Raw genomic sequence first — 22,134 nt, 5'->3', positions numbered from 1 at the left:
TATATGGAGCATTAAGTCTTTCCATGGACAGTAATGAGTAGGCTGGGTAGGGTCGGGAGCTACTCATAAGTTAAAGTAGTTAAGCTACAGTCAAGCTACGCTTTTGAAAATGTAGTTGGCTACCCTACATATTACTATAAAAAAGTAGCTAGCTACATTGAATTTATTTAGTGAGGCAATATTTTTTACAATGTTTTTATCTAACCAATAATAATGGCAAAATTAATCAATCATTATACTTAAAACAAGAATAGACATTTGATATATTGTGCTATATAGCAGGCAATTAATCAATTTCAAATGATGACTAGCATTTCTCACCTGTATGTGTGTCTTTAAATGTGTGCTTGAAGCAGCATTTCTACATTTTCTTGTAGCTGACTGTGACAGTACCATGGTATTTTGGTTTAAACTATGTTAAATGATACTCTAAGGTATCTGAAGTATTTTAGTCATTTTCGATCTAAGCATCTGTAACATTTTGAAATTTCCTTTTACTCTAAGGTGCTATATAAATAAAACTCAATTTAATTAACACTTTATTTCTATTTAAATAAGGTTAGTTATGAGACCAGAAAATTTATTTCTGATCGTACCCATGAGTAGACCATTTTACTGAGTTGGGACTGTGTTAGTGAAAATAACATAACAGATATTGTTTTCATTTCATTAGGCTCTTAATGATTTAAGTAATCTTTAGGATTTTTTGAAGTCAAACAAGGCCAATTTATTTATTAAACATCACTCATACAGAACATTACACAGGAGGAAACTTTGTCAATCATTTTTCCATACTTGTAGATCTAGACTTAAAAGCCCTTATTTACTTGCCTTACATTTAGAGTCAATGCCATATGCATAGGTATGACAATGGATGGCTACTTATTACTTTGGTTCGAGTTTTAAACTAGACAATTCTGAGAAGAAATCAAATGGATCACAATAGTTTTGTGGTAAGCACAGCACCAAGATAACAACAGAAGCCCAGATGATGCTCGCGCTCCAGAGATACAGTAAGATAGAGCAGAGCGCGTCACGCAAATGTTTTTGTGATGCTTGCGCAACACTCGCACGAAAACCAGGCTTCGGTCGCATGCGTTTCAGATGAGGATACATATTTAGCACGTATAAAGATCTGAACAGCAGATCAATATCATTACATTTGCAGAAAAAACGCTGCAATTACCAATATTTTCAAAATTAAAACTTAATTTCCACTCAAAAACCTGCAATTCCAAACAAAATCATTCAGGGTTAGACCAAATCATTCAGCGCTCGACCTAACGACCCCCTGGATGGCATTCATTTATATTTTAGTTTGTGATCTGCCATTACAAAAGAAGAAGATAGATTCTGCCTGATTCTGTGAAGTTCATCAGATGTTTTGTCGGTAGGGTTTTGGCTTCTACACAATAAATAATGCTATTAGTTATAATATGACCAAAACATGATGTTGTGTTTGGTCGAGCTACACCGCTACTTCTGGAAAAAGTAGTTTGCTACTGGTAAAGCTAAACTGTTTTAAAAGCACTGTCAAGCTACTGAAAAATGTATTTCAGTTCGTAGCATCGCTACTTTTAGTTAGCTACTCCCCAACACTTGGTTGGGAACAGAGAAGTCATTATTAATGGAGCTATTCTTAATACTGAATGATTTTCATGACATTTAGTCCTGTTAATGGCTCGGCATTGTTCCACCAATGTGGACTGACATTTCATTCTGTAAACGGCTCTGCATTATTCCACCAATGCGGACTGAACCCTGCTACAACAGTGTTTCCTGAACCATTATTCAGAGGTGTGCACCCCTACTGAATGTACAAAATTAATGATGTTGTGAGATGTTTTTAGTTGCTTTTAGTCTGAATTGAATATGATGAGATACAAATGTTGCAATCATAATACAAAGAAAATAATTAGACAAATATTTAAAATGCAAGGTCCTTGCTGGTTGTACAAAACAACAAAAATACTGCATCACCGGTAGATTTAGAACTAAATAAATGGACTACGTTAGAATTTTTTTTTTTATCTTATTATCAAGCATATATTTAGGACCATTTTTTCTCCAAGTACTAAAAGAATTGTATATCGAACCCGAAGCCTTAAGTTGAATCAGATCCAGAATCTTTAAATTCCTTACAATCCCCTTCCCTAATGCTGGGAGATGCTTTAAAGTCAAAAGTCTTCAATTTATGATCTGTCCATCAGTGTATCCCAGCCTAACATTGTCACCTTTGCTTACCCTTCCCATCACTGACATTCATTCAGTGTGTTTTTCCTTCCTCTGTCCTTTCCATTCAACCAGAAGATATTTCTAAATCAATCCTCATTTGTGCTGTACATCTTCGCATAGTACATTGCAGGGATCAGGGGAAAGGTATAATATCACATGGTGGGACTTTATGAGCACGCAAAGTCAAAGTGTCATGTTGAAGCTCACAGTGAAGCCCTTAGTCATCCAGCATTCTGCCTCTATATTTATAAAGATTCATAATTTCTAAAGCCATTGGATTTGCACTGATGCTCTTATAGCTTCTAGTAGCAGCTGACACATGGGATTGATTTTAGGACCTTTTTGGAGCTTTATAGCTTCAAACATCAGAAAATCTGAAGACTTACTTATCAATGCATACAGGATTTCGAAGATTTTGTCTTGATTTGTTAAATGGAAATTGATCTAATTTTGCTCTGCATAAATTGCTTAATTTTTTCAAACTTTTAGAGTAGTTCTACAGGATTCAGTAATTGCATTTGAAGATTTTTCCTTCCTTTGTAGTATCACTGAGAGAACTGTATGCTTTTCTTGGAAAAAAGGAAATATAAACATTTAGCATCAAGTTGAAATGATATGTTTATTTTATGTTAAAACTTTAAATAGCAACACATTGCTTTGATGATTTTCCACTTTAGTGTATTCATACTTAGATCAAAGTTGCCTGGCAAACCGATTTTTTAATTTAGCATACTGAGAACATAAAAAAGGCTTCGGGGCATGTTTGCCAGTAAAAGGTGTGTAGTTTTCAATACCTCGGCTCTCCTTTTGAAGATTATTGACTCTGCAAGCAGACAGGGTCACTCCAGGAGATTAATACACTGGTGTACATTGTATCATGCTCTCTATAATAATAATCTGATACAAATAAAACTCCACTACCACTGCCCTTCTATTGGTAGGATGACATTACACTCACTTGGCACTTTATAAGGAACACCTGTACACCTACTTATTAGTGTAATTATATAATCAGCCAATCGTGTGACAACAGTGCAATGAATAAAACCATGCATATATGGTTCAGAAACTTCAGTTGATGTTCACATAAACCATCAGAATGGGCAAAAAAATGTGATCTCAGTGATTTCGACCATGGCATAATTGTTGGTGCCAGACAGGCTGGTTTGAGTATTTCTGTAACTGCTGATCTCCTTGGATTTTCACACACAACTATCTCTAGAGTGTACTCAAAATGGTGCCAAAAAACATTCAGTGAGCAGCAGTTCTGCAGACAAAAATGCCTTGTTGAAGAGAGGGGTCAACGGATTATAGCCAGACTGGTCCAAGCTGACAGAAAGGCAATGGCAACTCAGATAACCGCTATGTACAATTGTATTGAGCAGAATAGCATCTCAGAGAGCAACTCATTTCGAAACTTGAGGCGAATGGGCTTCAACAGCAGAAGACCATATTTGGCACTTTATTAGGACCATAGTGTTCCTAATAAAGTGCTCAGTGAGTGTATATTTCATCATGTGTTGATTGGCGGAGGGCTAAATTCCTTATGATCATTAAATATGATCTGAACATTGAGAATACAATAGCTTGTATAACTGTTTCACAATATCTTCCAGGAACAAGCTTATTTAATTAGACTGAACAACTTCACTTAGTGCCTGGCTGGCACTGTTGGGTGTAATGCAGTACTAAGTAATGAATTACTGTAATTAAATTACTTTTTCATTGAAAAATGTAAGTATTAATCTTAATTTTTCAGTAATTTTATTACAGTTACTAATGAGGCAATTGTGTAAAATACTGTATAGACTATAGAACAATTTTATATGAAACAGTGAATTTAAAATCTAAATTGAATATCTAATGTTAAAATGTATGCTTTCTAATTTAATGCAGCCCCCTTAAATTCTTTGACCAGTTCATGAATAATTTATTTGATTTTCTCTGATTTATTTGAAAGAATTAAAAGAACAATTTCATATATATCCTTATATTTTTCATCTGTCGAGGTTGTTAAGTGTTTAAGTAAGAAAGTAATTAGTAATAAGTAATGCGATTACTTTTCAGAGAGAGTAAATAGTCCATTAATATAATTACACTGTAGAAGATGTAATTAGTAGTTAGTAATTAATAAATGTTTTTAAAGCAACACACAATACTGCTGGCTGAATTTGAATGTTTTGGACTTTATAGGGCGATTTCTAATTTACAAATCAAATGAGTTCTGGATATCATTGGTAACTCATTAATTGTCTTTAATTTATTTATTTAATTATATGTTTGTTTGTTCAAGAGTAAATATAGATTAACTGAGGAGTTTCACAGGAGTTTCTTAATATGTTTTTCAAATTCAGTTGCCGCAAAATTATTAAGTCACCTCCTCGTGGTCGCTATAATGTGGTTATCGCTCTCGGTGGGGTGTGTGGTGTGTTGTGTGTGGATTCCATAGATAATAGCGTGAAGCCACCACACGTGCTATGTCTCCATAGTAACGCGTTCAACAAACCATGTGATAAGACGCGCAGACTGATGGTCTCAGATGCAGAGGCAACTACACCACCACAAGAACTAAGTGTGCATTGGGAATTGGGCATTCCAAATTGGTGAGATAAAACAACACATCATTTATCTAATTCTGTGCATTGCTGCAGCAACTCTTTTCACTCTTTTGTCTGAAATACTTTGTAGCTCCTGTCTCTTTAAATTCCCCCTTTCTGAAATGCTCAGTCTGCTCCGATTGGTCAGCTGGCCCAGTCTGTTGTGATTGGTCAACTACAGTAAAGCATGTGTCGAACATGTACTGTCCCTTACCATAACAGAGTTTTAGCTCCTGAGGCTTCCTGAGCAGCACATTCCTAAGGCGGGCATTATGCAAATGTGTTCCATAGTGACATAGCTGTGTCACAGAAGAAATGGCTGGACTGCAAACCAGGCATTTCAGGCAGTTCAGAAACAGTGTTTTCTGTGGAAGAGAGTAACACCCTTTGGCGTGGACTTTGTGCTTTGTAACTTTTAAGAACTTTTACATGAACAAACAAGCTATATTACAAAATAAAGGAAAGGTAAAATCCCCAAAAGCATAATAGGGCCTCTTTAAAAATCCAGCAAAGGACACGACAGATGAGGGGATTAAAATAAGCAGGAATAAGCAAGGGACAGTTGCCGTTCGCCACCTGAAAGTTGGCTTGATCAGCTTTCCCATGGAAACCATCAGGGTTCACATGGAAATGCTGATTCTGCATGCCAGAAACACCTGAAACACATGAGGGAAAACATCAACACAATTAGACCAAATCAAACAGAACATGGAGCATGAGTGTCCAGATCCCGACACAGACCGAAAACCAAACCAGACAGGAAGTCAGGATCCAGACACCATGCTCCAGACATTAACAAGACTGATCGAAGAGCGCACGGTGGTAACTCAAGACATGGGATGATGATGTCACGAATAGTGCATGCTCACACCTAGACCCTTGCACTCAACACAAAAACAGGACACAAAACAGTTCAGTGAACAAGTAAATAAAAAATACAAAAAAATAGTAAAAAAAACTGAGTATGGTCACAAAAAACGCATTTGTGCATGGAACTACATTCTTACACGACGGATCAGAATCTGCCATTGCTGGTCACACCAAATGATGCATCCAAGCCTTTCAAAAACATAACTTGAGAACAACTAGTATCACAGCTTGGTCTGTTTCTAACATGTTATTGGAGAAACAAGGATGTGTGTGTGTGTGTGTGTGTGTGTGTGAGAGAGAGAGAGAGAGAGAGAGAGAGAGAGATGGAGATGGAGCATGTGCAATCAACTGTTGATGATGCTGAAGCTTTCTGAAGATAATGACATTTAGGTGAACTGCATCCTATTTTCTCAGTGGAAACATGGTGTTCCTCCCTTTTTCACGGTAGCTGGTGTGCAACTTTAGTTTAGAACAGCACGAACACAAGCGGAGTGATACACACAGTGAAGCATTGAGTGATGATGATGTGAGACCAACAGCATTCATGGAACGTCTCTCATCCAATCAGATTCGAGGACCGGAACTAAAGGTTGTGTGTGTGTGTGTGTGTGTATATATATATATATATATATATATATATATATATATATATATATATATATATATTAGTTCACGATCAATTTATCGGTCGACCGATATTAGCCTTTCACTGATATATCGTATCGGCGTATATGTTTTCTGATATGCGCTGATATGAAAACTTATTTTCAGAACATATAATGCAGAAAACAATGCTTAGGGTGATTTAGAATTGGTATTATTACATAGTTTGTCCAGCAGAGCACACTCCGACTCCATTGTTATCAGAGCTGAGCTGAAGGTTGTTCTGCAGACAGTGTGGATTTAAGCAACGTCTTCACGGTAAGTTGCTAACTAGTTTGTGAAATATATACTGGAAAGTTAATAAACAATGACCCCATAATTTTCCCTTTTCAATATAACTAATATAACGCTAACCCTGTCCGTTAAAACCATATCACTCATGTTTATCATATCTGTTTGATATGTATAAATATATAGTTTATAGTCAGTGCAGTCAATAATGTAGCTGATTGAAAGGTAAACATCAGAGCATCTTTTTGCAGCTCAGCAGATAACGATGGTGGATTGTGTCTGTTGAGTATTGATTTCACACTATGTTGTTACCTAATTGGTGAGACACAATGCTGGAAAGTAAATAAACAATGTCCATCTTTTACTCTTTATAGCTAACTAGCTAACCACATTGCTATTTTCATACCTTGTCAGCTGAGTGGAAGCTAATATGCATTCACCAAACTGTTTTGTTCAGGATTCGCAGTTTGGTACCCCCTTCAACAGAACAATTCCAGTCATTGCATTAAAATATATATATGTATATATTTAAAAGTCTTGTTTTCCACTGTTGAAAATTGTATGACTGACAGTAAACACACAGTACTGATTTTTATTTAACGATTTATTGTATTTGTATTTATTCTTTATTTTCACATTAGAAAAGGTCTGTTTTTATTCCTACTATATCAGCCACCATATCGGTAGTCTGTGAATTTACTCCATCTAAAATCGGTATCGGTATTGGTCTCAAAAATCCCATATCCGTTGGGCTCTAATATATATAAATATATATACTGTATAATAAATTGTAATGTCCATACTGTGAGACGCCTAAGACAGCGTTACAGGGAGACAGGAAGGACAGCTTATCATCCTCTCAGTGGCAGACCACGTGTAACAACACCTGCACAGGATCAGTACATCTGAAGATGGCAACAACAACTTGGCTGAGAGAGGCTGGACTGAGGGTTTGTAGGCCTGTTGTAAGGCAGGTCCTTACCAGACATCACCGGCAACAACGTCACCTTTGGGCACAAACTCACCTTTGGAGGACCAGACAGGACTGGCCAAAAGTGCTCTTCACTGATGAGTCACTGTTTTGACTCACCAGGGGTGATGGCCAGACTCGCGTTTATCATCGAGGGAATGAGCGATACACCAAGGCCTGTACTCTGGAGTGGGAATGATTTGGAGGTGGAGGGTCTGTCATGGTCTGGGGCGGTGTGTCACAGCATCATCGGACTGAGCTTGTTGTCATTGCAGGCAATCTCAATGCTGTGCGTTACAGGGAAGACATCCTCCACCCTCATGTATTACCCTTCCTGCAGGCTCATCCTGACATGACCCTCCAACATGACAATGCCTCCAGACATACTGCTCGTTCTCTGTGTGATTTACTTGCAAGACAGGAATGTCAGTGTTCTGCCATGGCCAGCAAAGAGCCCGGATCTCAATTCCATTGAGCATGTCTGGGACCTGTTGGATCAGAGGGTGAGGGCTAGGGCCATTCCCCCTTGAAATGTCCGGGAGTGCATTATTGGAAGAGTGGGGTAACATCTCAAAGCAAGAACTGGCAAATCTGGTGCAGTCCATGAGAAGGAGATTTATTGTGGTACTTAATGCAGCTGGTGGCCACAGCATATACTGACTGTTACTTTTGGTGTTGATCCCCCCTTTGTTCAGGGACACATTATTCTATTTCTGTTAGTCACATGTCTGTGAAACTTGTTCAGTTCGTGTCTTAGTTGTTGAATCTTTTTTTTACACATGTTAAATTTGCTGAAAATTTAAGCATTTGAAAGTGAGAGGATGTTTCTTTTTTTTTTGCTGAGTTTATATGTATATAAAATGAGTCCTTACCTTTTATTAATGCTTTTATTCTTAAAGCTGATTTGTGTATGCCCCAGATTAAAATAATAGTATAACATTTAATGTTGGCTCATGCTAAAGCAACAGCATAGAAGTACAGTACATATATCAGATGGTGCCAATTTTGTGGGACTAACTGAGTTTTACTGTATGTACACACACTGATCTATTGTGTTTGATCACTGGTCTCTTTGTTGGTAGCAGTTTATTTGGCAACAATCCAATAATGTCTGCTCTCTCTTTGGATGGATATCAGTGACTGCTATCAAATGTTAAACGCACAGCAACACTGGATTCTCAGCATGGACAGTACACAATTCTACAATTATAATATACTAGACCCAACCTCATCAGACAAGCTTTTATAATTTGTTCCTAGATTACATGTTCTTTATCTCTCACCCCCTCATATATATTCTTTTGTCTAGTACATTCTGTTTCTGTAATGTAATGCAAATGAAAGGCCTGCTGAAGAAGTATATCTTGGAGATGGAAAGAATGTACAAAAGATGTCTCTCCAAAGCGAACAGAGAGAGAGAGAGAGAGGGTAATTTCAAATAAATTGTAATATTTCCAAAAAAATTAAGACAGACTATAGGCTAAACATTATCTGACCAAAATTAAAGACTACCGTCTCAGGAAGCTTCTGATGAAGTATCGTGTGAATGAGCACAGTCTGGCTTTAGAGACAGGTCAGCACAGGCAGAACTGGAGACCCAGAGAGTGCAGTAAATATGAGAACATCAGACACACATATTTTTAAACTTAGTTTTACTCATTATTATCTGTTGTTACATTCGTTTACATTCTGTGCACTTACCTGTATGTTATTATTATTAGAATGCTTTGGCAACTTTGTATATTGTATACGGTCATGCCAATAAAGCTAATTTTAATTTAATTTAATTGAAAATGTATTTGAAATTGAGAGAGAGAGAGAGAGAGAGAGAGAGAGAAGAGAGAGAGAGAGAGATAAGAGTGTAATAGTGGAAGATAGAGTGTCTAACTCTAATGGATACCCTCACTTGCAGCTCTGTGTTTCATCTTTATACCAACTAAAATCCCAAGCATATCTTAATCATTAAAAGCCATAGTTGACAAAGCTTGGTACTGAATGATTCTGTTTACTACACTTACCTGGGTGACTTTGCTTCCTGGCATGGTGCACAATATGTCAGAATCAATGAGCTGTGCACAGACATTAGGTAGCTTGATAATTGATTTTGTGCATTGCACTTTAAAGCAGGCCACATATAGAGTAAAATAGTGGAGAAATATGTTTCTAAAATATGATTACTCAAAGGCTGGGCAGTCTCTGAAAACCCTAGAAAACTAGTGTCATTTTATTTCCAAAGGACTAGTAGCTTTGAGAGAGCAAATCAGTGAATATGTTTTGGAGCTCTCTTTGTGTTTATTGACTTAAGTAATTAAAAAGCGATCCCTGAGGGGTGGTTGCTTTATAAAGGTTTGGAGAGTGTGTATGTTTATTATAATTTACTGTGATTTATTCAGAGCTTAGCCCACACAAAGTGGGCTTTTGATTGTGGTAAGACAGGGCAGTCTCATGATGAATACATCAATGTAGCAATGTCCTTGTCATGTTGTTCTCACTTCAGTTCAGACAGTTTGGATTTATCGCATGTGTTTAACCATACTTACATTCACTTAGCATTTTATTAGGAACACCTGTACACATACTTATTCATGCAATTATGTAATCAGCTAATTGTGGCAGCAGTGCAGTGCATTATATCAAGCAGATACAGGTCAGGTGCTTCAGTTAATGTTCACATCATCCAGCAGAATGGGGAAAAATGTATGTGATATTGTAGGATTGTAGGATTAATTACAATAAATTTATTTCTGTGTTACAACCCTTATTCCTTTGTGAAAACAGTCATCTTGCATTCCAGAGAGTGCTGATAGTGATCTGTCCTCTTACTGGCTGAGGTGTTTGTGTATTAACAGTGGCCGTAAAAGGTGGTCTGCTGATTGGTCATTTTAAATGTATCAGGTCTGGTTTTGTTCATATGGCCAAGGGAAGCATAAAACCAGATGGTAACTTGTGCTCTGGGCTTTTTGCCTTTTCATGTCACTCTTTTCTCTAGCTGTTCTCTCTTGGCTCTGGTCTTGGCTGATGAGGCCTAGACTCTAGCTCTCAGTGGCATCTCTCTCTACCCAATCTCACACTTTATTTCCTCCATTCTCTCTCACTTCTCTCAGGTAGTATGCATACATATTTATATACATATTTCATACACCCAATTTGTAACTATTATATCTAAATTATAACCATCTACTGTAACATTGTAAGGCTAAACTGTTATTAAACATTTCCTTTTAATCCGTGATTAGTTCCTCTCACTGGATAAACTATATATTTTTAAGTGCTCCATATTGCATAACAATATGTTCATAGTATGGTTCTAAACATTGGTCTCCCATATTATTAGCTATTGTATCTGCGCTTGTTTCTTTCATTGTTATAAGTAGCAGAAGGTGGTATTTGAAAAGATATGCACAGTTTTATTCCATCTCGCTGTTAACATTTATTTTGTCACCTCTGCATTCCTACAGCTTGAACCACTGTAGATTGAAATAAACATCTTACAGCATGATTGTTGGTGCCAGATGGGCAGGTTTGAGTATTTCTGTAACTGCTGATCTCCTGGGATTTTCACACACATCAGTCTCTAGAGTTTACTCAAAATGGTGTCAAAAACAAAACAAAAATTCCTAATAAAGTGCCCAGTGAGTGTAATTTTATGTGTCGCACCATTAGTTTAGCAACATGCTAACCTTGTGTAAAAGTCTCATTCTGAGTGCTAGCTGTGTACCATGAGCTACTGCCTACTTCTGAGTGTTCAAATTCAGCGGCTTATAAGGTCTCTTGATATTTAGGATGTTCCCTTAGAAGGCAAATGCCTCTCTAGAGACCAGGCATCGAGGCAGCTCACTAGGTTTTTAAACAAAGCTTTTCTCTCACTCAATTATGCCTTTCAGTTTCATCACTTTTGCTCATTATTTCTATTTTCTCACCTCCTATTTTGCCCTTATATATCTCTCTCTTGCTTTTTTCCTCTCTCTCGGGAATTGTGACTGTTGACCAGACAGCTGCTTCAATGTCTCAGGTCACAAAGCCCACAACCCTTTGCCTGATTATGGCTTTATTAGCATGTGAACCATGTCTCTCCAATGGCCCTCATGTAACCAAAGAGACTACTGTTGTCATGCTAGTTAAACATTAGAATCTTCAAGTGTTTGCCTATGCAATCAACAGAATTTTTTTTTTTTAAAGAGACAAAGGGAAATGGCTGACATCACAGATAAGAGATCCCCCCAACACATCTAAACATCCATTATTACAACCTCATTAGCAGCAGATAAGCGTTCAGAGAATGGAGATTACATGACGTGATATGGAATGAACTGGACTGCTGTGATAATGGGTCATTTGAAAATTGAGTGTGTGTGTAGTCTCGCAAAGCCAGGCTTCTGACCAATGGCTTAAAGTCTGGTCCACACTGTCTAACTGACATGCAAAGCAACCAACCAACCAACCACATTGTGTGTGTGTGCATGTGTGTGTGTGTTCTCTTTAATTAAATGAACCAACATTATTATTCATTTAAAAAGTAATGATCTATTGTGGCACTTCTCATGTTGCTGTACCCTTAAGACGAATTGCTTACGTTGTAAGCATTACCCTTGTTGATTTGGATACAATACTTTATATTTAAATATACAGTGTGTTGTATGTTATGCTTTTAAATCTGAGAAATACAGAAGACATTAGACTGCTAACAGCATGTTTCAGCAGAGATCCTACACATCCTTGTTATAAAAACAGTAGACTGCAGGCCTGTTTTAAATGGAGAAATGCACTGATGCTGATCAAGCCTGTCTCTCCCCTTTTGTACCCTTGTCTCTTTCACTCAGGTTGCCAAATTGGAATTATTTGGGCGACCATCTAGCTTTTATCAGAGTGGAACATTTTTAGACGAAGTGATGCCTTGATGTCATGCCTGAGAAGTTAAGCAATGCCATGAAGAAGTGTGTATGTGTTTGCCTATGCTAGCGTGTATGTACACTGGAGTGCGTGTTTATCATTATAAAGTGTTGGTCCTCAGCTCAGTAGCTGTGTCTGATGAAAGTGTGGCATTTTCTAACATGTGACTCATTTGCACTCTCTAGACCTAGTGAAGGAAAGAAAAACATGGATGTTTGATGGAAAAGATACAAATGCATGATTTGTCTAACAACCGGAAAAGCAAAGGCGTGTATTCACCAAGTCCTTGTCAGCTGCATTTGTTATGGGTAAATGTGTTATTTTACGCTTATTAAAGCTTTTATCTCCTGTACAGCATATACTAGGGATGGGCGGATTGATCCTAAAATATCAATACTTCCGAAATTGCTGTTGTATCAAAAATATCGGTCCTCACACAAAAATATTGATTCTAAATTATTTATTTATTTTTTTAACTAGGGATATTATTTGGTTACCACGGACAATAATCATAAGCTTCAAAGTGAAATAAAATGGATTAGGCTACATTAGCAAATACTTGTGCAGGATGGGAACTATTTATTCATTTTATGCACCAGTGAGTGAATTGTGTTTTATTATTATTATTAAAACAAATGTACAGAGATTCTCTCTAAACATGCACAGAGATGCACTGGGGAGCACCGCAAGACAGACAGTTCGACTAAGCTGATCCACCAATCAGAAAGTTCATTTCAGAAGCATTTGTTTATCAGAAGCAATTTTTTTTTATATATATATTTGTTATCTAATCATATTTTCCATTTCAGTAAGGGGCGGTGTGTAATTGTTGTTAATATGTCATTTAAAAAAAATTGTTAACCATTGTTTTACTACAGCAATATTGTAGTAGTAACCATGGTTAATTGTGTGGTAACTATGGTTTAACTAAATACTATGGTTAAACTATAGTTACTGTAGTGAAATGGTTAATTTTTGTAAGGGTAAACAAAATAGAAGTCTAATAATTTTTTGTTTAAGTTAAACAAAATAATGACTTGAATAATGACTAAAAATAATATTTTCAATTACCCATTTTATCCCAAGTAATCGCAAAAAAAAACATTTTACAGAAGTATCGCTATTTGTATCAGTGATATTGGAATTGAATTATTGGTATCGGATCTAAAAGAAAATAAGTGTTATAGCCCATCCCTAGTATATACAAAATATATGCAGAAACAGTGTATGATTACTCAACATTAAACGGCATGCTGGTAATACACCTTTGAAATGAAACTGCATGTCTCAGTTATTATTTTTATGTTCTCTGAAGGGGACATAGTTGTTTGATGGCAATACAATAACTCAGTTTTCATTAGACAATTGGCTAAATTGAGTGTTCTTGCAATATTAGTATTCAAAGGTCAGGAATTCAATGACTGGTATAAATGGCAAATAAAATCATGAAATATCATAAAATTTGAAAGTTCCCTTTTTCTTTAGCTTCAATCATTAAGTACCCAAAAGGATTTTTTTCAACTGATATAAGAAGGCTTACAATTGCAGTCAATTACTTCAGATTTGTCAATGTATGAAAGCATAAAATAATAATAATAATGAAATAATAAGACCTCTATAGGGAATATTCAATTGCACATTTTAATTTAGTGCTTGCCACAGATTTATGTCATGTATAGGCTTGAAATATTTGCATTGCCTTTGGACTGACTGTACCTATCTATCTTTAGAATTGGCCCTTGCTAACACATTTATGAAGATTAACTCCCGGCTTTTAGAAGTACAGAGTTTTAGGAGTGAAAATGAAAGCTACCTTATCTGTGTCATGATGAAATTAGTTCAAAAAACATGTTATTAGCATTGTTAAAGGGTGAATAAAATCATTTTGATAGTTCCTCATTTCTTTAACTTTAATCCTTAAGTGCTCAAAAAGGATTTTGTTTTTCAACTTATACAAGAAGGCTTACACAACTGCAATCAAGCTCTTCAGATTTGTCAATGTGTGAAAGCATATTTCATTATAATAATAATAAAATATAATAATAAAACCTCTATAAGGAATATTCAAATGCACATTTGCATTTAGTGCTAGTCACAAATTCCTGTCATGTATAAACTCAAAATATTTGGACTGACTAGGGGATACTTAAGCCCCGCTGATGGTGTTGTGGATCTATACACAACACCATCAGCGGGGCTTAAGTATCCCCTCGTTGACATCAAATGAGTTCCCTTTATCTTTTGATACTATAAGGTGAGAAACAGGCTAGCCAAATAGGTTCCTATCCCTTTAATGAAATGTTTGGAAAGTTCTGAGGACAATTGTATTTTACATTATATTGATTGAGACATGCATGCATTTATGTCTGTCTGTCCGTCCATCCATCCATCTATCTATTGTATCTCTCAACTCTCAAAAGCTGATGAATAAAGAACAATCACTATTTGGGCTCTACTCAGCAGTAAGACAGAGTGTTTCTGCACTCAGTCAGTGTTTTTGTCTTGAATGTATTCAATTATCCTTAGCTGTGTAAATATTAGACAATGTGAACCACTGTTCAGGTGACTTGACAGTCACTTTGTCTTCATCTGTATTTTCGCTCTCTCTCTCTCTCTCTTTCCCACAGATAGATTGGTGTATAATAGTGAATGAGTCAATGACTGCAGTGGAGCTCTTGTATCTGGCTCAGTAGTGCGGAGTCATCCCACCCTCGGATCTGAAGAGAGGAGAGAATGAACCAACATTTCAGGATGTGGTGTCGAACTTTTGGAAGGTCAGTGAAGGGTGACGGCATATTGTGCTGTTGTGATGTCCTGCTGATGTTCTAAGGCTTTGTTCACACTGCACATTAATCCAGTTTTTTCTTTTTTTTCAAATTGAAACTTTAGGACTGACTGTCTGCACTGTCAGTTTGCAAGTAATGAAATCAGATTCATTTGTTCAAACAGGATAGTTTATATTTGGTATATCTACATTGGTTTCCGTAGTTAAGCATCAACACAAATACCAAGAGACATAAAAGAGTAGTTGTCATTGTAAAATGAGAAAGTTATGCTGAACTCATAAGGTGCAAAGTCATCTGAGTCACAGAGATGGAAACTTAAGTCGCTCTCAAATCACAAACAGTTTTACTAAGGACTTTATTTAGATAGATTTTTCTGCCTTTTCTCTTTTTCGTCTTTTGACGAAAACATCCTTTAAACTTAGTCAATAGTTCATCAAGTTATATTCAATATTTTTTATTTGGTTTTAGTACAAAATGAAAAAATAAATCATGCCAAACTATAACAGACCAAAAAATAATACAAAATTGCAAACATTTTGAAAAGTTTATTAAGCATTTATTAACTTTTAAAAGATGTTTACGATATAAAAAATATAATAAATACAACTCTTATTATTGGGAAAACCTATACTCCTGAATAATGGCATAAAATTAATACTTAAGTATTATCCCCTGTAAGTTACTGTATTTTGAATTCTTCATGCTTTATAGATGTGTTTTAATTTGCAGTATTTTAGCCAGTTTAAGGTTTTTCATTAATACAGCATATTCACAACGCAAGTTACCTATTCTGACTAGCACACAATTTAGTTCAAGTTCACCGGTTCATTCGCTTCATTGTCTGTGCAGATGTAAGTTGTCATATTACATATACAGTATGTTGAGTATACTGTATATTGATTAATAGGATGCGTTTCAGTGCGGTAATAAACATGTTTGTAAAGTGGTTTGTTCTGATGGTGTTAAACTCAATCCACGCAGATTAAGCAGCGAAATACCCAACATACAGGATTATAAGATTAGATGAATCAATTATTTCTAGTGGTTTCTTCTTCTGTTTGTGCACTGTTAATATCTTACAGTATCAACTTTTTCTCGTTATACAATATTTTAGTCAACAGTATTTTTTAATCAAAAATGTTAATTTTCTTTTTCATCTCGTCTTCGTTATCATTGTCAAAATAAAATAAATAAAAAAAATATTTAGCCAATGAACATTTCCGTCAGTAATTATCACTGACGAGATTAACACTGCTTGGACTCTTCTCAGAGACTTGTGAACATCTTGGCAGAGTCATTACACAATCATATGTACACATTCAGACGGTTCACATTAGCTACTTTTTTATTAAAGCAGTAGACACATTGTATATTGTGAATGACATTACAGTCACATCTCTTCCAGAATGCCTACTATTGAAATCTGATTTCACTATTCAGACAGAAATGCAACAGTGTCTTCATTTAGGACACAACATGACTGAAATGTGATTTGATGGTATGCACTGTAATTTGTTATTCATTTTTTTTTTTTTTTGCTATTCAGGGCTGGGTATCATTCAAAAATGTTCGATATCGATACCGATACGATATCTTTTTTTTATACCAATTTCATGAAATCCTTTTAACAAGATTAAAAACATTACACAAGAGGGAAAAAAAAAAACAAGAAAGCTAAACTGTTTATTCAGCCAACCCTAAGGTTAAGAACGGTTTAACAAGATAACTAGTTTAACGTGAGTTAAATTATTATTATATATGATTTAGCTAGCTATCTATAGCCATACATCCAGACAATATCTAATGTTATGTAGGTCCCAGTTTATAGGACCATGTCACCGCGCACAGAAATGTTAATTAAATAAGTACACAGGCATGCACCACAACAAGTTAGCCAATTTTGTTTGTTGGTTTGTTTGCTAAACGTTAACCATACATGTTGGTGTCCCAGTCATAGCGTCGCTGCATTCATCAGTAGTTTTGGAGGAGGATTTGTGTGGTGGGTATGTTGAAGGAGGCTCTGTGGCAGGTGGACGCTGAGAGGATGACTGCACCGGCTCGGTCTTCTTACAGTCGAAGACGGAGCTATTTTCTGCTCTTAAGTTTATTCTGTGCACTGTCAAGTGCTTCATCAGATTTGACGTGTTTCCGGTCTTGGCAGCAATTATCTTGTCGCAAATATTGCATTGCGTGATGTTGGCATTGGGTCTGGTGAAATGTAGCCACACTTTTGATCTTTTCCACATCTTTTACATCTATGGGGGTTGGGAAACATACAAACAACAGCCTCACGTGTGAGCCGTGTCTCTGGGCGTATCCAGCGTATACTAGTGTTTGTACTTGATGCCTAAACTCAACCAATCACCAAAACTTTTAGATATGGACACATCCAGCATGCTACATGCTTATCACGGACGTTGACGAGATTAACCCCTTAGGTATTGAAATTTGGTACCGAACGGCAAGATATTTTTTGATTATTGATAGTTTAGAGGTAATTAGGTAGGTGCCTAAAATGTAGTCGCTCGATACCCAGCCCTTCTAAAAATAAACAAAGTGTACTCACATATGAAAAAAATTATCTGATTTGATCTGCCTGTCAGAACAAAGCCTAAGCCAGTCTCGTTTAGAACAGTGCTGCCAGATGTTCTCACTTTACCACTGAGGAAAAGCATTGACAAAAATGTAATAGCCATGTGCTACATAAAGCAAGAACAAAAAAATAAATAAACAAGCAATAATATTGAATAAAAAATGAACCACACAAAATTGTTGCTTCAAGCAATGTGTCAACCAGCATCTTTCACACGTCCAAAAATGATGGCCCTCACTGAACAGATCCAGTCTGAAATGTACAGTTATTGTCTAAAATGATTTTAAAAGTCTGGCCTCTGGTGGTTTGCAGTCTATTTTTCACAGTCTGGTTCTTATTTCTGTGGAGACCCTGTATAGTCTTGGTGGAAATGGGAATTTTTAAAAGCGTTAAATGGCCATACTGCAGGGAAACATGTGACCCTTTTGACTTCGTACCATATCTGTGGTGGTTCAAAGCGATCTACTGATGACAGGGAGAGAGACCCTTCTCTCTAAATTTAGAATCCCTAAAGATCCTCTTTCACAAAGGGACACTGATCTTGAACCCTAAATGTGGGAGGGTTCTTGCAAAGTGAAGTTTTGTGAAATACTGTGTCTTTATACCTAGGATCTAGGACATGGTTATTCAACTCCAGTCCTGGAGGTCCACTGTCCTACAGAGAACAGCTCCAACCTGAATCAAACACCTGAACTACACCTGAGTTGAATAGCCCTGATCTAGGATCAGATAAACTTCCCAAATTCTCATCAAGACAAAGAATAAACAGAAATTTTTAACTTAGGAGATTTATTTCTGTATTCTATGAATGGATAGTAAATTTGAGATCATGGAGTACAGGAATGCAGGAAAATGCTTTAGAAAGTTGCTTTTAAAGACTTCATGGAATAGCTTAACAAGTGCAGCTTTCATTCCCATGTTGACATATTTTCTATTGAAAAAGGAAGTTTAGGCAGGATGTATCGAAGAGCTTGTTCCTTTTATTTTTTTAATAAAGCCAATAGCCTTTATTGTATGTCATTCTTGAACCATGATTTACTATTTGCTCTTACTAGTCAGTTGGTGGTATTCAAGGAAGGGGAAATTTTCTTTCTAGAGACCATTTCATTCGACAACATTTTGGATATGCCTGGAAGTGCAAGATGTATTATAATATTTTTTTTGTATTCATATTTTAATTATTATTATTATTAATTTATTTATTTTTTGTGTAATGTTGTTTTTTGTCATATCTGACTCCAATTGTGTGTAGTCTGAACACTAAAAAAGATATAGGATTTAATAGGGCTTTTTACAGTTCTTTAAAAAGTGAGAAACAGACGTTTGATGGAGGGTATTCTGCCTCATTTTCAATATTTGTAAAATAATTGTTTGTAAAATCTAAATCACACTTGTGTGTTACTGCTGGTGTGGGATAAACATTTTCACAGTATTAGAATGAAAATGCAGGGTTATGACTTACACCCCATCTAATTTAAAATTTAAAATAGTTCTGTTGCTGGGAGACAAATATGTGCTTGTGTGTGTGTGTGTGTGTGTGTGTGTGTGTGTGTGTGTGTGTGTGTGTGTGTGTGTGTGTATTTATTTATTGATTTTTTGGGGTGTAGTGGTGATAACACATCAGAACATCTGCATTCTACCAATCAACTAGCTTTGATTAGAACTGGATATTACAACCATATTACCATGTCAATGAGCCATTTAAAATGTTTTACCATTTTGGACCTAAAAACAATTATTATGTGTCAAGTAAAGTCATTTTATTTGTATAGCGCATTTCACAACACACATAATTTCAAAGCAGCTTTAGAGAAAATTGTGCTTTAACAGAAAAAGCTGTAATTTTCTTATGTCTTCAAAATGTAATAGTGCAGTTTTAAAAAAAAAAACATGATTTTAAATTGCGCCTTAAAATAAATAATAGAAAATAATTATATTTATATTTAGACCCCCAGTAAGCAAGTTTAAGTTGACTGTGGCAAGGAACATAAAACTAATAAAATGTTGGTTAAAGGAGAAAAATAGCTTTGAGGGAAACCAGGGTCGCTCTGGGGACCAGTTCTCCTCTGGCTAAACAGCATGAATATAATGCCAATATTAGTTATGTATGTGTAGTACAAGTCAAGATTTAAAATGAGTAAACTAAGTAAGTGTTAGGGGCCAATGTTTAAACATTGTTTATGACTAAAGTCTTGGAATTTACATTCTTAATTAACTGCAGAAGTGCAAACAGATGCATTGTCTTACTGTATGTTATTTGGCTGATGAAGTCTGTAATTCATTTATTAGCTTCATATTCCATTTTAAGGGTGCAATCCATCCTTTGACCAAGGTGATGCAGGCAGAGGTCAGTAAGGTGCACTGCAGTTCGACTGTAAGTTGTGGCAGATTAAATTCCAGTGGAGTAAATCTTAAGTGCAAGTTTCAGGCATGTGTCAAGTGAAGTATCTCATGTATGATGGCCTGTGCTCGCTTCAGTTCATCCTCTGTGAAGTCCATCGTAGTAGACTTAAGTGATATCTTGCTGGCACAGGCAGCAGTTAGTCAATATCACTCAGCATCAGACATCAGGCAGGACCGGAGTCGGATATTGACAGGACCAGAGCTGGATCTGGCAGGCTCTGGTTAACTCAGGATATGGATCTCGAGGTTAAGACAGGGAAACAAATAGAATAATATTAGCATAGATGCCATTCACTTTAAAACAGGATCATAGAATATGAGAAGTGTTTCCGGTTGCAGTAGAACTAATTACTGCAGCATAACTATGAGTTGATGGGGAAATTAGGTGTATGCCTGGCTGAAAAGATGAGTCTTTAGTCTAGACTTAAACTGAGAGAGTGTGTCTGAATCCTGAACCATCTTTGGAAGACTATTCCATAGTTTAGGAGTCAAATAGGAAAAGGCTCTACCTCCTTTTGTGGATATTGGTATTCTAGGTATTATTAACAGGCCAGAATTTTGCAATCTTAGTGGATGTGATGGAATACTGCGTGAAAGAAGGTCACATAATTACTGTGGAGCTAGACCATTCAAGTCTTTGTAGTTAGAAGTATTTTAAAATGAATGCATTTTATTGATGATGATCTTAAAAGTTAGCATATAGCCAATGTTGCGACTCTAAAATTCGGACGGATATGATCATATTTCTTAGTTCTCATCAGCACTCTGAATTTAGAACTAATTGAAGTTTATTCATGAAACATGCAGGACATCCTCCCAGTAATGCATAACAATAGTCTAGTCTTAAGGTCATGAACGCATTCATTAGTTTGTCGGCATTAGAAACAGAGAGATGTGTCATAACTTAGCAATATATCTGAGAATGTTGTTCTACAAACATTGTAAATGTGGTTTTCAAAGGACAGATTGCTATCAAATATAACACCTAAGTTTTGAAAACACCTTAGTGTGTAACTCTGTAATTAAGTTATTGTTATTACTATGTTTCACATATTAGGATTATAAATTCACAAACATCTTCTATAATTGTTGTTTTGTTGGCTAAGGCAACATTTAGCTGGATTTGAGATCAATGTTTGGACTGTAGGGGGCAGTTCTGTAGGAGACTTGTGGTGGCTGTTTAAACTTCGGTCAGTCGGGCAGATGGCATTTGGTAACTCCGTCATGTGGCTGCATGCCCTTACTGACAACCAGCAGGAGCCACAGGGGCTCCAGAGGTGCCAGCTGTGTGCAGGGGAGCAAGGATGGGAACAGGCAACGGTCTCAGCAGTCATTAGGAGTTGGACACACAAAGATAAATGCATTCAAATAGGATCCTAATGAATCCTGTTGCTCTCTCACGTTGATTGTGTCCATGTTTACATGCTTTCATGCTTCCATCCTTCCTTTTTCCTCTTCTAGTGGTATCTCTGTCTCTGTTGCCCCTGCCAATGGAACCTTTCTTGTTCACTCTCTATCTCTCTCTTTCTCTCTCTCTCTCTCTCTCTCTCTCTCTCTCTCTCTCTCTCTCTCTCCCCATCTCTTCCACACTCTGTTATCAATTTAATTTATTCAGTAGTAAAGAATGTTGGGGATCAAACTGGGTGGGCAGCCTCAGTAACTGAGTAAGAAGGATAATTCAATGAATTAGCTGTTAGTGTCTGGAAGAGGAAGATAACCTCTGTGTGTCTTTAGGGTTTGTACACACTCATTCTCTTTATGCATGCAACACCACGAAGACTGTGTAATGCCTAGAGTTTGGTTGGTTGAGTGTCACCATTATGGTTTTGGTGATTAAACACTTTAAACACAAAGTGGTTGCCTCAGAGGTTTCACTAGACTTGCCTAGGTGGGATA

The 22,134-nt window shown here is 36.4% G+C and overlaps 1 protein-coding gene across 1 annotated transcript in view; it reads left to right on the top strand.

The window, feature by feature from the left end:
• The window catches only part of si:cabz01090165.1 (uncharacterized protein LOC100333421 homolog), a 220,291-nt gene that overhangs the window by 80,683 nt on the left and 117,474 nt on the right, over positions 1-22,134 (top strand). Inside the window, exon 2 of the mRNA XM_052152996.1 lies at positions 15,084-15,230. Coding sequence (XP_052008956.1) covers positions 15,190-15,230 — 41 coding nt within the window. The 5' untranslated portion in view covers positions 15,084-15,189. The remainder of the gene's footprint in view (positions 1-15,083; positions 15,231-22,134) is intronic.

The sequence above is a fragment of the Xyrauchen texanus genome, chromosome 21, assembly GCF_025860055.1.
Source record: "Xyrauchen texanus isolate HMW12.3.18 chromosome 21, RBS_HiC_50CHRs, whole genome shotgun sequence".
NCBI classification, from domain to species: Eukaryota; Metazoa; Chordata; class Actinopteri; order Cypriniformes; family Catostomidae; genus Xyrauchen; species Xyrauchen texanus.
Note: the sequence above shows the minus strand (reverse complement) of the source record. Positions and strands in the feature narration are given on the sequence as shown.